General features: G+C 38.6%; 1 protein-coding gene across 1 annotated transcript in view; it reads left to right on the top strand.

Annotated features, from left to right (window-relative positions):
- Positions 1 to 16,870, top strand: part of SATB1 (SATB homeobox 1) — a 77,256-nt gene that overhangs the window by 34,670 nt on the left and 25,716 nt on the right. The window contains exons 7-8 of the mRNA XM_029938769.1: positions 713 to 925; positions 9,150 to 9,305. Coding sequence (XP_029794629.1) covers positions 713 to 925; positions 9,150 to 9,305 — 369 coding nt within the window. The remainder of the gene's footprint in view (positions 1 to 712; positions 926 to 9,149; positions 9,306 to 16,870) is intronic.

Below are 16,870 nucleotides of genomic sequence, written 5' to 3'. Positions count from 1 at the left end.
GATGAATTTTTGCAATGTAAATATGGGGTTATGTGTTTCAAACTTAAACAATGGTTTCTGAAGTTCTGAATCTCAACCTGTTACCCAGAGCATGATAATATTTAGAATTTTTCAGGGGAGTCTGTATAGTTTCCTTAAATGGTAAATACAAAGAATCACTCATCATTGACTCTTAATTTGAAAATTAAGAGAAAACTTAAAGTATTGCCTATGAAAACATAGCATAAATCCTAGATATTGCTTTAGTAATATTCTTTTTTTAACCGTTCATCTTCTGGCATTCTCTTTGAAAGTTCTACGTCTCTAGAAGTGGCTTTGTATCTTCATATATTGGGCTGTCAGCCTTCCACTGCCTTTGTCTGGTCCGCTTGAGAACTATACAGTTCAGTGCTGTTGTATCATGAGCATTTCATTTATTCTTAACTTCGCTCAATCGTCTCTGTGAAAGATTTCATGGCAAGTTAAGCTACTCAAAGGAAGGAGACCAATTAGGCAGTTTCAGTTAGTGTTACACGTAAAGCAGATGCTTAATAAAATTAAGAACACAATTGAGGCGCTCTCCGCTCTACCACTTCAAATGTAACTAATACATTTCTATGTAGAATTGATGCTTCTGACTGTTCATTTTCTAAGCCGAGTGGAGAAGGAGAGGGAAGGGTCATCCCTGGCTGGGCAGAGAGCAGGCTCACCCTGTGCGTTTCATTCCCTGCAGGGCTTGCTTTCAGAAATCCTCCGAAAGGAAGAGGACCCCAAGACTGCATCTCAGTCTTTGCTGGTAAACCTTCGGGCTATGCAGAATTTCTTGCAGTTACCAGAAGCTGAAAGAGATCGAATTTACCAGGATGAGAGGGAAAGGAGCTTGAATGCTGCCTCGGCTATGGGTCCGGCCCCCCTGATAAGCACACCGCCCAGCCGTCCTCCCCAGGTGACGTCTCCTGTGCTCTTTGCCCCCCCCCTCCTCTTTCTCCAGTGTCTGAGGGAGAATCTCAACTAGAAATTGAAAAGATGGATGAATAGATACCAATTTTTCTAAAAATAATAATTCATAGAGTTGCTTGAGGAGACTTTGGTCCCAAATCAGTGATTCTGATATAAAAACAATAAGCTACTAATTAGAGGAAAGAAAATTGCTTTGTGTTGCTTGCTTTTGGGGGTTCTTGGGGGGTGAAAAGTGGTCTTTAAACAGGATATTTGTCTCTACTACTATGATGAAGTAAAGAAATATTTTAAGCTCAGTAGGAAAAAAGTAATAGTCCATTTTATCCCTATGAGTTTTAGAACTGCCACTTGAATAGTGAATAAATAAAAATAAATAAATAATTCCATTTGTATTTATGCTTTCCAATACGAACTGCAGCTGGTACCAATTACACATCATCTCATTTGTAATCTTTCATAATTAAGTTTAATACAATCCTTGAAGGCAGCTTTAAATGGTGCTGATAAGGAATTCCATTCATATTCCCAGAAATGGGTGCATTTTCTAGTTTTCTAAATTTTTGCACTTACAGAAAAAACAAAAGTGATCATGCAGGTAACGTTGGGTACATGTATCTATATTTATATTTTTTAAATAGAGTTTTAAAGATAACCTGGTAAGTATTATGAAAATTCAAGAAGCTGATCTGCAGTACAACCTACTAGATAAAAGTTTGATAGTGCATTAGACTTAAAACCAACAGGCAAGTATATTTTTTTACACATTTAATTTATGGCATGCACAACCCTTATTTTTAAGATAAGAGTTAAAGCTGGATAAAAACTGAATATGGAACATAAATTTAAAATATTCATATAAGGTCATGAAATTGCATTTTGATATTAATTTCTTTTCATCAATAGTAATAAAAAAAGAGTTCACACCTTGCCAGGTATGGAAATATAGAACCCTAAAAATGAAATTGCCACAGATCAGTAAGGAATAGACATAATGTTCAGCCACTTGTTGAGGCTCTTAAGCTGTACGTTGTAATGTTCTGAAATGAATCTTTTGTGGAAAATCCAAAGTTCGTTTTCTCCATTTTATGTAATAAAAACCAATTTTGTCTTGATGTCTGTAGGCACAGAGTGTAAGAAGTCATTGCTGTGATTGTGAATAAGAAAGTCCTGTCTCTAGCAGAGAATAGTGGTACTTACCTACATGTATGCTTATCTACCTGCCTACTCCCACAGTAACTGAGTTTGATCTGAAAAGCCTTCCTTAAAATATTTTTTAAGAAAAAAGAATGCAGAATTAATATATATATATATATATATCTGTGTACATATATACATATAAAGAAATCTGCATTCTTTTTTCTTAAAAATACATATACACATATACATGTATATATATATGTATTCTTTTTAAGAAAAAATGCAGAATTCTTTATATGTGTATATTTTTATACACATATATATGGCTTTTAAAGAGTGATTAAACAAAAACAATGTACTTTGGACTTTGTTTAACACTTACTTGTGGTGTTTAGAGTTAATACACATGCCATCGTTAGTTAACTTTGCTTCTGTAATCATCACAGAAGGCCTCTGGGCAAAGAGTTATTTTACTTATCACTTAATCTGCAATACTAACAAAAGAATTGCTTACTTAAGATCAGTATGAACTTCAGCATTAAGCTGTTTCTTTTTTCTTTTTTTTAGTCTATCTAAATACTTGACATAGTAGTTCCTTAAGACAGTTTTTGTTTTCTAATTTTTCTATGATTTTAATGCTTTTGTTTTTCTAAGTGTGATTCTGCTATCCTGATTATTCATCAGGTTTTTTCTTTAGCCACATTTATGTTCATTTTAAAGTGGTATTTCATTTCACGTACTATTAAGATACTCTTGGGTAGCTTTCCCATATACGCATCTAAAGACTATGTCTGCTGGTAAGTTGGGATAGAAAATATAATTTATTTTGGCCTGCATTATTGATTAACCGGTTGAGCCACTCTTAGCTTTCTTTGTTCTCAAGAGGGGTTGAGACCAAGCCCATGGCCAACAATGAACACGTAAAGTATGTAGTTACCACAGAGTCTTAGTTAAACTCTTTCAAAGGAAAAAAGTGTCTGTTAACGCAGAATTCCTAGCCATCTAACCAAATTATGAACTGATTATCAGATGTGTGTATAATTTTATCTCACTGCTGTAATATACATCTTCAAGTATCTTAACTTGCCTCACTGAGAATCCCTTTGCATTACTTAATATTATGTTAACAGAGCTCATAACCACTTTGACCACCATTTACCCTTTAACAATGACTTTATGAATTTAATTTTAAGAAATCTTTACTGTATTAAAAGAATTATCAATGTAAAATGAATACTTAAGATTGGAAAAATGTGTTCTCCAGCAGAGAAATCAGTATAGTTTTGCAACAGCTGAAATGGAACCAATACACCATACTTCAGGTTTTAATATGTTTATTAAAGGTGATTAAAATGAAAGGGGGGAACACACAAAATCACGGGTCCAGAAACAGGCTGCAGAATTTTGTCTTTTTTAATTTTATAGTTTTGACAAAGAGGAGTTTATCACCACATTTTATTTCCCCCTACACTGAGAGATTCAAAACATGTTTTGAGGCCAGCCTTTGGCTTGGGTTGGAGCCGAACCCTGATTTCTTTCTAAAGCACGGGTTTTTCTAAGGCAGAGGTCTCCTAAGGCTCAGAGGAGATCTAGACCACCTTTAGGCCTGGATTCTCCTCCAGCTCGTTCCCTTTAGAGTCGAGGTCATACAGAAGGTGATTGATGTTTGTTTTGTTTTGTTTTTGAGAGAGAGAGAGAGAGAGAGAATGGAAATAGGGGAGGGGTAGAAAGAGAGAGAGATACAGAATCTGAAGCAAGCTCCAGGCTCTGAGCTGTCAGTCCAGAGCCTGACACAGGGCTTGAACTCATGAACTGTGAGATCATGACCTGAGCCAAGGCTGGACACTTCACCGACTAAGCCACCCTGGTGCCCCCATACAGAAGATGATTGAGATGTTCTTCCAGGGTCATACCAGGCTGAGGACCTAAACTGTTGAGTGACTCAGGTTCTAAATTATCTTTAAGAAGGGAACTTCCCTGGGTTTAGTCAGGCCCCAACTTTTATTGCAAGGAATACTTCCCTGGGAAGACCGAGGCCAACCTCTGATATCACCAAGCTCTTGGCTGGCTGCTGTCTAGGTGAGATGCCTCTGGTATAAGTCTGTCCCTTGTGCCTCAGAAGGGGCAGCCGTGCTAGGGGTTTTGTCCTCTGTCGGCGGCAGTGGGCTCTGGGCCCAACCTGCTTGCTGAAAGCCTATTTTCATAACTTATGTTTTCCAATTAGATAAATAAGATATCTTGTACTTGGTAATGGTTCACAATTCTCTAACACCTTCATGTACATCAGTTCATTGAATTCTCATACCAACCTTTTGGTAGGAGGAAGAGGAAAAAACCAAACCATTTGTCAATTTTCGCGACCCTATTAAGTCTCTTGCTCTTTCTCCATGCCTCAGGCCACCTCCTCAAAACACAAACAGTCTAGAAAGGGGAAAATGAAACGTGGGGACGTTTTCTGTTTGTCATAGAGGATGGGAAGTTTTATTTTTAGGTTAGGAAGAGGAACACATATGAGAACATTCTCCTGATACAGTGTGTTACATGTTTCACAAATGATCCACTTGTGAAGACTTCAGACAGTTAGGCATTTCTGAAATGGTGGAGAGAGTAGACTTTCCCAAACTCTGTTCGTATGAACGTGTCTGGGGGAACCCAAACCCTCCACAGTGCCCTGGTCTTAAAGGTTTCTTTTCTGATTATGGTTAGCAAATTTAACAAATGAGTTTTTAAGAGGAATTTGATTAATAAGAATTAGTGATTGTTTTCTGGGACTTGTCTGTTCCAGAGAACAGGCCAGTTTTAAGTTGATGATTTCTGTTTAGGTGTGTGTTTATTCTGATTTTATTTGTGTGTTTTAGTATGTGTGGCTTTTAGAGTTACCAATTGCTGTTTCCATAAGGACTGTTTGAAAGCCTGTGATTACCAAGTTATAACTTCTACTTGAACTACAAAATTATTTTTGCTTTATATTTTTACATCTCTTCATGGAATTCTTTAGTTTCTCCTGAAGGAAGATGGGATATTTTGTAACAGGGCATTAGAAAATGTAATAAGTTCATATTAGCAGTATATAATCTGCATAGCGGCCACACTGTTCCGTCTCTCTACAACAAAGTCTTCTATAACGTAATGAAACATAGATTTAGTCATGGGCAGACACTTAACATTTGATAGAAGTTTTGTTTTGAATCGTGTGGCCAGCATGATTTCAAGAGCTTATGTGCTCATAAAATGCTTCCCATTGACAGTCATCTTCTAAAATAACTAGAGGACTTTTTAATGTCTGGATTTGGAAAATAATTAATATTGTTCCTAAAAAGAAGAGAAAAAAAAGTAGTATAAAAATACAGGACCTTGATATTCAAGACAGTGTTAATATATAAAGATTTAAGAACAGAGACCATTTACTGTCACTGCTAAGAATACTTCAAAATAACACATTCCTTCTATAACAGTTCCATGAAAACATCTATAGTTTACATGCCTTGACAAATAAATTCAGGTTGTATTACTCGAGGTAATAACTAAAGCAGAAAAAACCATTAGCTAAAAATTAGACATTAATGAGCTAGACTTAGCAAACGGGCACCAAAAAAGCAGGTCCAGCATGTCTTTAAAAAGTAAGAATTTTTCCAAATGAAGAACTCTTGTATAACATCATGACCTCAGTATAATACAGTGGTTTCTAAAATAAGCGTTAGCATTAGACAGACTTGAGTTTAGATCTCATGTTGCCTAATGAATAAATCACTCCTTTGTTGTAGGAGAGTTTTTTCAATGTTAAACTGGGGCAATAACAGTACTTACTCAGGCCTGTCGTGCAGGTTAGAGCTACTGTACCTGAACAGGATGCCTAGCACCTTAGAAACCACTAATAACCGCCAGCCTTTGTTATTACCGTAATTACTGTTAAAGCTACGACCAGCTTTAACTGGGTGTGCGCGCACGTGTGTGCACTAGGTGCTTGCAGGCAGTCTGTCCTCCATCAACGAATTGTACATACACCAATCAGGACCACAGTCGAGTTCATTTTGGGTAGTATGTATGGGATGCGTAGCATGTATTTAGTATTTAGAGTTCGTTTGCTAGCATGATTTGATGCATTCAGCAATCCATGGAGAAACAAAACAGAATTTTCGTGGAAAATTTGCCTTCTCCTGCACAGATTCTTAGTGAAATATAAAGCAGACCCCAGGGCTGCACCCTGTCTTCACTTGGGAGGGTAGAAGCTCCGATTCTAAACTACTTCCTGGCGCCGCCGTAATGATGGTGTGGCACGCCCTACCTTGATAAAAGCTATTTGGGAAGCAACTGCATTTATTTTACCTCCTGTGCTATTTGCAGAGAAGAGCTGAAGAGTAGTTTGTTTTGCCTGGAATGAACTACTTTATGAATTTTAATGTGTGATATAATATTAAAAGCTAAACCAGGATTAACGAAGATTTTTTTTTTGTACTAAGCTAAAATAGTACTTAGTAGAGTGAGGTATAAAAGATTTTTGTTTCCATTTTTACCTGGGGAAAAATTCAGCTTTCGTATTTTTAAAAAGCTGTCCAAGTCAGTTCCCCTTAAGCAATGGCTTGTACTTAGGAAAAAATGTTATTCCAGAATTCCAATAGCTTATCTATGATAAGATATGTATCTGAGCCAACAAGATGATCGAGAAGAGCTTTTCTAAATATTTTTTAAATGAGTGAGACAGGATTTCTTTATATTTTTAAAAATTGTTGCTCTTATTTTTTTTCAATTGTAAATGTTTTGTATGTATGCCTTTTCTACTTTTGATTGTGATGCCTACAGGAAACAGTTATTTGATTTTTTTTTTTATGATTCGAAATGTTTGCTTTTTGGTTCAAGTTGAAATTTCTTTATTAAAAAAATTAAACAGAAGAAATTTTTAGAAACCAAATCACAGGTTTGAAACAAATGATTATAGCCCACCTCAAAGATACATCCTTAAACACAGTTTTTACAAAAGAATGAGTTATTTTTAAAACATACTGAAACAAGTGTCCAAAGCCTGCTTTCTTAACTCTTGCTAATCAGATTGCTACCAAGGAACTTTCTTCCAATGTGCAGGACTTCAGGCCCCCTTTCCATAACATTCAATTTTCAAAGCGATTGAAATGGCTTTTCTTTTCTCTTTCATTTAAGCAGTGAGAAAAATAGGTATTAAAAGAGACCCCCATGGGGTGATCAGATCTATCCTCCTGCCTCAAAGCAAGACCACCCCAGAGCAAAGTTGCGAATCTCACCAAAGCAACTTTGTAGGCAATTTATGGTAATGCTTTAACTCTTCTGGCTCCTGAAGTGGTATTTAGCAGATTATGGCTTCAAAGCCCTGTGTATGCTCTTAGTGGCCTCCAGTCGTTAGTAGTGGACCTCCGGGAGTGCCCTTGGTGCCTGGAGCCACAGGGCTAGAGGGGCTTCTGGAAATCCAGCCTACACCCTTGCCATTCCCATCTCCCGTTGATAGGTTAGTAGTGGCAAATGAAGTCCAACCAGTCGGTCACTTGCCCTGCCTTCCTCTTTGTGTCCCCACATGGGCCTGCGGTCCACCCATTTCACAGCATTATCCTTTCAGTGCCTAGAAGGGTAGTGTCCCAAGTGGAAGAAGAAACTAACTTCCTCTTCACGTTAAGCAAGTGAAGGGCGTTATTTTGCTAACTGGCTAGAAGTTATTAGAAGGCATGTTGTAAAGACTCCTATTTACACTCTTAAGGGCAGAGGATTGAATTGCTTAGGGCACCCTCTGCCCATTTATCGGTACCAATTATTAGGGGGGAGAGTGAAATACAGCTGAAAGATTTACAGCATGTCTAAAGGGTGTATCATTTCATGACCAAAACAAAAACAAACAAAAAAAAATCATTCTGAAATGGATTTCACTTTCTGTTGCTCATTGTATGTATGACAAATTGTCCAAGATGAGAACAGAAACCTGGGTTCTGGAAAGGATCCTAAGAAATGCAGCCATTAGCGAGTCATTTTGCTGGGAGAAGCAGGTTCCTATATCTGTGGTGACTTTTCATTTACATTTACACCAATTTCCTAGTGAAAAAGCAATGACATAGGTCATATGTAAAGTCTTCCAGGCTGATTCGCATCACTGCATAATAAAACCCAAATGTGGAGTTTTAAACATTAATAATAGTTATCAATAAATTCTGAGGTTGAGATTTTATTTTTACCCCCAAATTTTGCATCATTTTTCTGCTGATCCCTCCTTATTGTTACTACCAAAGGCATTGATACTAATTTTTCACTCAAGATTATTCCTTTTGAATATATTTATAAAGTCACCCATTATATAATTTGTGTAACCTGTGGTTCCATTCTGTTAAATATTGTGAAACATCTTCTATTGTCTGGATCCACAAGTCGAAAGGAAACAGTTACGTGCAGGGGTTCCAGGAGAAGATGAAATAATTACACAGAACAGCTTGGACATACACGTGTAAAATGCAACCAGCCTTTATGATAATTAAGCAAGGCACTCTACCTGCTTCATGGATGGATAGAAGATTTAAATATGCAGCCTCGCAAATGGCTTTGTTATGGAAGATTTTAAAAATGAACCATAAGAGGAACAGGCATTAAAAAAAAAGAGTGAGTCTAAAATTAAAAAGGCCATAGTATGTAATAGCTATTAGTGATGCAATTGTCTGTTAGGCACCGGGCACCCAGTGAAGCTACAGCACTGGGCAGTATGGTTTGAGTTGTGAATTTCCTTTATTAGAATTGCAATGGACAGCAATTGGGAAACAATTAGTTTAGGGTTTTCAAGTCTTTGAAAACTATTCTGTTTTCCAGAAAACTTACTTTATGATGCTCTAATTCCTGTTTGTCAGCTGGCAATTGCTGTCTTATTACCGATGCAATCACCTGTGACAATGTGACTTTCTTAACTTAAGCAATCTGATCTCGGGGTAATAACTAATGTCGAATGACTGCACTGTTGATCACCTTGATCGTAAAAGGCGCAACAATGTCCAGTTTGGATGCCGAGCCTGAAAAGCTTCAAAACAATTTGGCCGATGAAAAATGTCAGTCATGTTCAAAATGTTTTGTAGGTGAAAACAGCCACGATTGCCACTGAGAGGAATGGGAAACCAGAGAACAATACCATGAACATTAATGCTTCCATTTATGATGAGATTCAGCAGGAAATGAAGCGCGCTAAAGTGTCCCAAGCACTGTTTGCAAAGGTTGCAGCAACCAAAAGCCAGGTAAGGGCCTCTGTTAGGCACTGGCAATGTTGGTCCCCGATGCCTGTGAAAATTTCATGCAGAGGGGTGTCTGTTTTCAGTAGTGACCCTGAATCCCCGGAGAGGTCACAGTGTCCAGGATTATTGACAGAACAACAAAGGTGTTGTTCAGATTCAGGCAGTAGATATGTGGTTCTGTTTCCTCCACCACCTCCTCTCCAGACCAAGGATTTCTCGGCCGCTCTCTGGGTCAGTTAATAGTTTTCAGAAGGGTATTGTAATGTATAGGCAGTTTCTCAATGTGGTCTATTGTACTGGTGCAAATAACCTGAATTACTATTGCTTCATTATTACTTAGATGACCTTGATTTCCATCCTAAAATACTGCAAACATAATAGGTTCTTCTGTTCCAACTCGGCCATCTACATCTATTAGGTGCACTCACTAAAACCAACCAGCTCGCCCACCACACAAAACTTTGCACATTAACGACCCTCATTTTTCCAGAGATACATGATATATAAGACGTACAGATTGAATTACAACTAGAAAAACCGTCCAAATCTGATAAATTATAAGTGAATAGAAGTGAATTAGAAAATTTACAAGTCCCCACTAAACAAGATAAATACAGCCCTCTTTCGGTATAATTTTCATATATTGGTAATTTATGCCCATCAAAAGCAAGGTCATCCATAGGAACAAACTTATCATTACTTATAAACCCTTGTTCAAAGCCACAAATACTTTTTAAAGGACCAAAAGAATACTAAACTGTCTTCTCCTTTACAAAATATGTGGTAACAAGATCAAGGTGAGGATTTAGGGGCAGTGGAGGGCTCAGGTGAGATTTTAACAACTTGAAATTTTACACAGACCCACTTTCTCTATCATTAGTGAACTCTCCTTTGTAAAACGGCCTTCCTTGCTGCTGTCAACTTCTGATAAAAATATACAATTCTGAGATTATTTACACTACACTGTATTTACTATACCATACTTTTTTTTTTTTTTTTTTAGCTCTCCCTAAAATTTTTCTGTATCAGCATTCATTAATAATGGTACTTGTTAGGAGTTTCGCTTTAGAAAAGGTTGTTCTTATTTAAGTTATAGACTGGATGAAATACTTAAGGGATATCTTGGAAATGTTATATAAAAATGATTAAGCTCAAGCTGTGGACTGTAAAAATTATAGCTTTATAGGCCACATGCCTGCCTACCCTTCAACCACTGTCAAAGTGATAATTTCTACAATAATATGTTTCTTTTATTGTGAGATTCTAAACATCAAGTGCTGTTTAAACATTAAACTGAATTGTTTATGTTAGTGCTGTACTCAGCGTGTCATACATCAGGCCACCGTAATCTCTCATGGAATGTAAAATTCTGTCATGAATCATGGCTTGTATATCGGAAATTACTGTAATTTTGATTGGAAATTACAGGGCTCTTGAAATGTTTCTAATTATGATAGAATGTTAGAGCCGCTTCAAACCTGTGTGCTTCTTCAGATGTCTTCATTTACATGCCAAGACTATGCATTAAGGAGAAATGTCCTGTTTCTCCCTTTGCCCCTCACCCACCCACCCTGCACATTCTTGTTTGGGCTATTTAGTCTAATTAGGATGAGGGTCTTGTATTCAGATGTAGATTATCTTGCCTTTCTTTCTGATCCTACATCTTTTCTGACCTGTCCAATTAAATTATCAAGAGCAAAAGACTATATCCCCACAGGGCCCCTTTCTTGCAACTCTCAAAAATAGATAAAACACAGAAACTAGGTGTGTATTATTGTAATAGGAGGGTCAGCCTTAAAACAAACAAAATTAAATATTAAAAGTTTTTCATAACTGTCATTTCCTTGCTTGTCATCTGTCCTTGAAGTCAATGACATTTCCTCCCTCCCCATTTCCTTCTGAAATGCATAACTCCTTACAGTTGGGAGCCCCTTTATTACCTTCATTCATTCTTTCTTTCTTTCTTTTAAATGATACCCCCAAATCTGCCCACCTGGGTTGAGTTACGGATTTGGGAACTATTTAGACAGTGGCAGCAATTGGTTGGTAATGTCATGTGAGCGATGTTCTGGCGAGTTTTTTTTAACATCCTTGCTCTCGGCACCCCTGTCCTACAAAACTCCACATAAGTCTTTCAGCAAATGTCGATTGGCATCTCCTAGGCCTCTGCCAGGACGGTGAGTTTCCCAGAACGCCTTAGTGATCCCCTCATTACTAAGGAAGAGAGAATCCAGGGAGCCAGTTGTTGGCTGTGGGGTCCAGCGTGGCGCTAGCTTTCATCCGCTTGGATAGTTATTCCTAATGCCTACTGTCCTGTAGCTTCCCAACGGAGGAGTGTTGTAGTTGTCTACATGAGCACTACACTCATGAAAATATGTAGAAAGATCGGCGGTTATTTAAAAATAAGCGGTCCAGAAAACTTATATATCACTTAGAGGAGAAGTGTGACTGAAGGGTAGGAGTCACTAAGTTCTGTTCTGCCATGCTTTTTGTGAAGGAAACAGGAAAACAAGCAGATAACCTCCCCCCTCCCCAAAAATCTTCAAAACAGATTGACCCTCTTGTGGTCAAAAAACAATTTTGTTTTTTGAGAGACAGAGACAGCGCGAGCAGGGGAGGGTCAGAGAGAGAGGGAGACACAGAATCTGAAGCAGGCTCCAGGCTATGAGCTGTCAGCTCAGAGCCCGATGCAGGGCTCGAACCCACAAACCATGAGATCATGACCTGAGTCGAAATCAGATGCTCAACCAACTGAGCCACTCAGGCGCCCCAAAATTTTTAACCTCTAAACGAGTGATTTACTTCTTGGGTGTATGTGCCAAGGCGTGTTGGAGTGAGGCAGGGGTCCCTGAGAAGGAAGCGTGCGGAAAGAGGAAAGAGAGGGATTGCCTTATATCCATCTGTTTTGCTCTGTCTGCATCTGGTTCTCTGGGCTAGCTTACCTTCCAGCACTGTCTTTGTACTTAGACCCCACCATGCGTTACGTATGACCCACATTTAATTCTTAGAGTAACTTTCTGAGCCGGGCTTGTTTGCCTCATTTTATACATGGGAGTCAATGGACTAATGAATAGTAGAGGCCCTCCCAATTTCTCAATTCTCTGCATCTGGCCTCCTATTTTAGAATTGCCTTGGGGTTCTAGGAAGCCTTGGTCCTGAAGTGATAACCCTGCTCCGAGAAAAAGGAATTAGGGGTGTTGGACTCATTTGATCAAGGGAATGGTGGGTGGTAACTTTCCTTTCTTCACTGACATTTTCACGGAATGCGGGTTCTTACTGCATAGGGTCCTTGGAATCCAGGCTTTTTCATCTCCCATTGTGCTAGGGGGAGACATATGTGGGGGGACTCCAGAGTAGGCCACAGTCCTGCCTGTATCACTGGGGTTATAATATTGAGGAATTATTTAACCTTTTTGAGCCAAGATTCTTTTAACATGGGAGAAGGTCACATGCTACGGTAGATGCAGAAGAGCTTTTAAATTATACAGTACTCTGCGCAAATGGATAGTATCTTACAATGTGCTGAGCAAGAGGCTCAGACCTCTGCACAGAGTGTCTTCTTTATTACCTACGTATGTATCTCAAATACTTTCCATTTTAGACTAAAAGGTAGAGCTTTAGATAGACATCCTGGATGGCAGGAAGTGTAATTATTTTAAAGTTTCTGTGGTCCCAGAATGTTCTGAAACCAGACACATCACAGTTGTGCTATGTACTGACTAATGCACAAAGTATTTTCAGTAAAAGAAACCAAGTCTGTGGATTCCACCATTTCCCACGTATTCTATTATCTCTTCTCTTCGATGAGTAATAGAAATGAGATTGTTTTGAACTCTAATAGAAATGTCTGAATAAAATACGCAAGTGAAAACCGAAGGCAGGCTCCTCTCTGTGCTTGGGTAGGAAAGCAGGTGAATGCAAACTTTAGAAAGATGATGTGCTTTAAACATAATGTGAATAGCTCCAAATGAATACACTTTATATTCTGGGTATTCAAATAAGCAGCAGTTTTTCCAAGTGAATCATATTGGAATTTTATCAAACATTTAGTCTGATAACATTCAAATAATTATGAGAGCAGAATTCGCTAATTTTACTGTTAAAAAAAATAGTTGATTTGGGTAATAACCATTACAGTATCAAGGTTCAGTTACTGTTCATTGGTTATAGTGTTTTCATATGGGAGATGGAAATGGAATTTTCTCCTTAATGGTGGCAGATGTTGGAATCTAATTTTATTCCACAGCAAACCCCCTGAGGGCTCTGAGACTGAAGGTGTATGTCCAGCAAGGGGACATTAGCAGCACCATAGGCCTTGCCGTGTACATCGAATTGTTACATTGAGTTTCGTGCCTGCAGAGGTGGGGCTCGCAGACGCAGTCATATAGGAGCGCAGGGCTTTTACAGAGTGGCGCGGCATCGCCACTTGTGTTTAGAAAATGATTTCTCTCCAGTGCTTTATTGAACAGAGTATTTCTTTTAGGTAAAGCAACGGGATGACGAAAATTCGGTCTGACTGAACATGACTGAATGTAATCTTTGGCGCTCTCCGCCCACCAGTCCCGTAGACTTACAGGACTCTTTGCCTGCAACTGCTTCAGCTAGTTGATACGTATGGTTTTAATACTAAACACAAAACAGAACAGAAAAGTGGATCTTTGCCTCTGCAAAGATAGCGCAGCCAGTGGAAGAGACCAAAAGATTTAAAGCCTTTTGCTTTCTTCTATTCACTTCTGATGCGTTTGTCGCTTGAGATTCAGAGCCTTTAGTGAGGGGAGAAAAGGCGGGGGAGAAAGAAGGGAGCTTTAGTGCATCTTTGTGGCCTTTGGGTTTGACATCCTTAGATAATGATTGGAATGTCTTAGATACAAGTACGATGACATATCACAGATCAGTGGGGCTAGAAATGGGACCAAAAAATGCAATTTTCATTGCCGGGAATAGGAATGCAAAGTGACAAAATCCAAGGGGAAAAAAAAATCACAGATCCATGATTGCAAACTGTATTCCAGCACGTTCGTGAAGGCATCCTTTATTTTGTCAGAATTAAATTACACTTCAGGGAAACTCTACTTTGAAGCTCTGTGCTGATTCATTCTTTTGGAATGTTCATGCAACAGACTTTGCTGCAACACGATTTCACCTGTGTAGCCTCTTATTTAAGACACAGAGGAGGCCCCTGCAGATTTGAGAGTCTCAGTTTGTTATTTCTGGTTCCACATCCTTTTCTGGGAGTCTGTGGGATGAACTTTACATATTGTCCTCACAGCCCCTTCTCTTGGGCAAATCAAGTTATCTTCAGCCAGGGCCTGAGGAGAGAACTGCCTCTTTGCACACCCTCCCTCTAGTGCTTTCTGTGTTATTTTTTTTTCAATTTTTAAAAATTTTTTACTGTGTAGAGGTGATCCTCAGAGACACAGCTTCAATTTCCCTGGCAGCGGAAGGGTCAGAGAGGCACTTAGAGGGGAGAGCGAGGAGAGAGGCAAGACCACCCCGAGGAGAGCCACTTGAGCACCGCACCCATGTGCACATTAACACCCATGCGGGAGGCCCCCGTGCTGCGTTCTGGAATGAGACGGATGCCGAGTTCCATCTGTCTCCTGCTTAAGGTGTCCTGTGTCGACAACCACCTAAAAATCTCTTCTGTCTCAATCCTGGGAATCCATATTGGATTGAGTTTTCTAAAATGCAGACCTATTATAGTTCTAGTTGGTTGCTAATCCGGACTATTGAAATCAATGGATTTAAATACACAAATAGTGACATTCTCTAACAGCTTAAAAGGGCACACAGTGGTATGTTCCACAGTGTTTTAAGAGCTAGTTAAATTAGTAGATCTGAATATCAGCCTGTCTACATTATGAAGCCAAGCATATGTTTTATAAAGCTAGGTTTTATCAATCTAGGATTTGATCGAGGAAACCCAGAATTAAGTAGAACACTTGCTTAATATATTTTTGGCTAGAAAATCACGAAAAGGGGTATTTTTCCTTCTAGACACTTGATGTTATTCTATTTTCAACAACTTGGAAAGATTTTCAGTTGTCTTACTGCCACTTTCAAATCATTTAAAATGTTCACTTTTGGGGCGCCTGGGTGACTCAGTCAGTTAAGCATCCAGCGCTTGATCACGGCTCAGGTCATGATCTCAGGGTTGTGAGATTGACCCCCACACTGGCCTCCGTGCTGGGTGTGGAGCCTGCTTACAATATTCTCTCTCTCTCTCCCCCCCCTCCCCCCCTCCCCCTCTGCATATGCACTCAGAATGAATGAATAAATAAATAAATAATTCCCCTTTTCCCTTAAATTTAAAATTAATTAACTAAAATCACATAAATACATTTTCCCCATTGACCCATTTAATAAGTTACCTGTTACAAATGTAGCCATGACTCATTAAGCCTATTTTCTCTATCTTTAGAAAATGTCACAAGAAAATTTTATTATTTTTTTAATATTTATTTACTTTGAGAGAGACAGAGTGTGAGTGGGGAAGGGGCAGCGAGAGACAAAGACACAGAATCCGAAGCAGGTTCCAGGCTCTGAGCTGTCAGCACAGGGCCGGATGTAGGGCTTGAACTGCAAGATCATGACCTGTGCTGAAGTCGGACATTTAACGGACTGAGCCACCCAGGTGCCCCTAGAAAATTTTGACACTATTTGAAAGGTATCAGTTTGCAGATACTGGGCCAGTTCTTTAAAGAGGATCCTCATATGAGGAAGTCCAAGAAAGGTTACCACAAGAGTGGGTCACTTTAAAGTAGTTCAGCACACACATTCTAAAGCAGAAGTATACCAGATACGTATTTATAGAATCTATTTTAGTTGAGGCCACCTTTTGTCCTAAAAGTTAGTATAAGTTGAAAAGTGTGGCTTAAAAGTCTCTGGGGAAGATGCTCTTTCTGGAAGCTCTTGTACTGTATGATCGGTTTTGACACGTAAAGATGAGTTCTTCAGGACAGGTTCAGGTACCCACAAAACACGAGCCAGGAAGAGAGCAAACCAGTGGAGTTTAACTCTTAAAAGCATGCAGTTTGCTCACACTTAACACATAACCGTCACACTGCTTCAATCCTTTCACAAACTACCAAGTTGAAAGAAAAAGCATTTCCTCAGAAATCTCAACAGTTGTCTTTTATGTTTTGGGTAGTAAAGGTAGGTTTTATTTTAGCTTTATCTTCTTTTTTCCTCATATGAGAAATGAAAATAAAGGCCCTGTGAAATGAATGAACTATGAAAATGCATTTATGCAAAATGACAATAGAAGAATAGCTCTTCCAGTTTCTTCCAGAAATTGCACCATTAAAATTTCACATCAATGAAAAGGTGCTAAGAGAAGGAGGGAAGAACTTAGGTTGGTAATATGAATCTAACATGGATTTTTTTTTCTGCTCTGCCAGAATACCTTCGGTATCTTAAAAAGTAACCTTTAAGATTATTCATTTTTAGAAGTGTAGTTGTTAAGCTTTTACACATGCAATTCTTTTGCATGACAAAACACAACAATGTCATAGAGAACTCATGTAAAAATAAACATATATATTTTAGAGATTAGTAGAAATACAGCC

Source organism: Suricata suricatta, chromosome 5 (genome assembly GCF_006229205.1).
Source record: "Suricata suricatta isolate VVHF042 chromosome 5, meerkat_22Aug2017_6uvM2_HiC, whole genome shotgun sequence".
Classification (NCBI taxonomy): Eukaryota; Metazoa; Chordata; class Mammalia; order Carnivora; family Herpestidae; genus Suricata; species Suricata suricatta.
The sequence above is the reverse complement of the archived record's forward strand: the minus strand, read 5'-3'. Positions and strand labels throughout refer to the sequence as shown.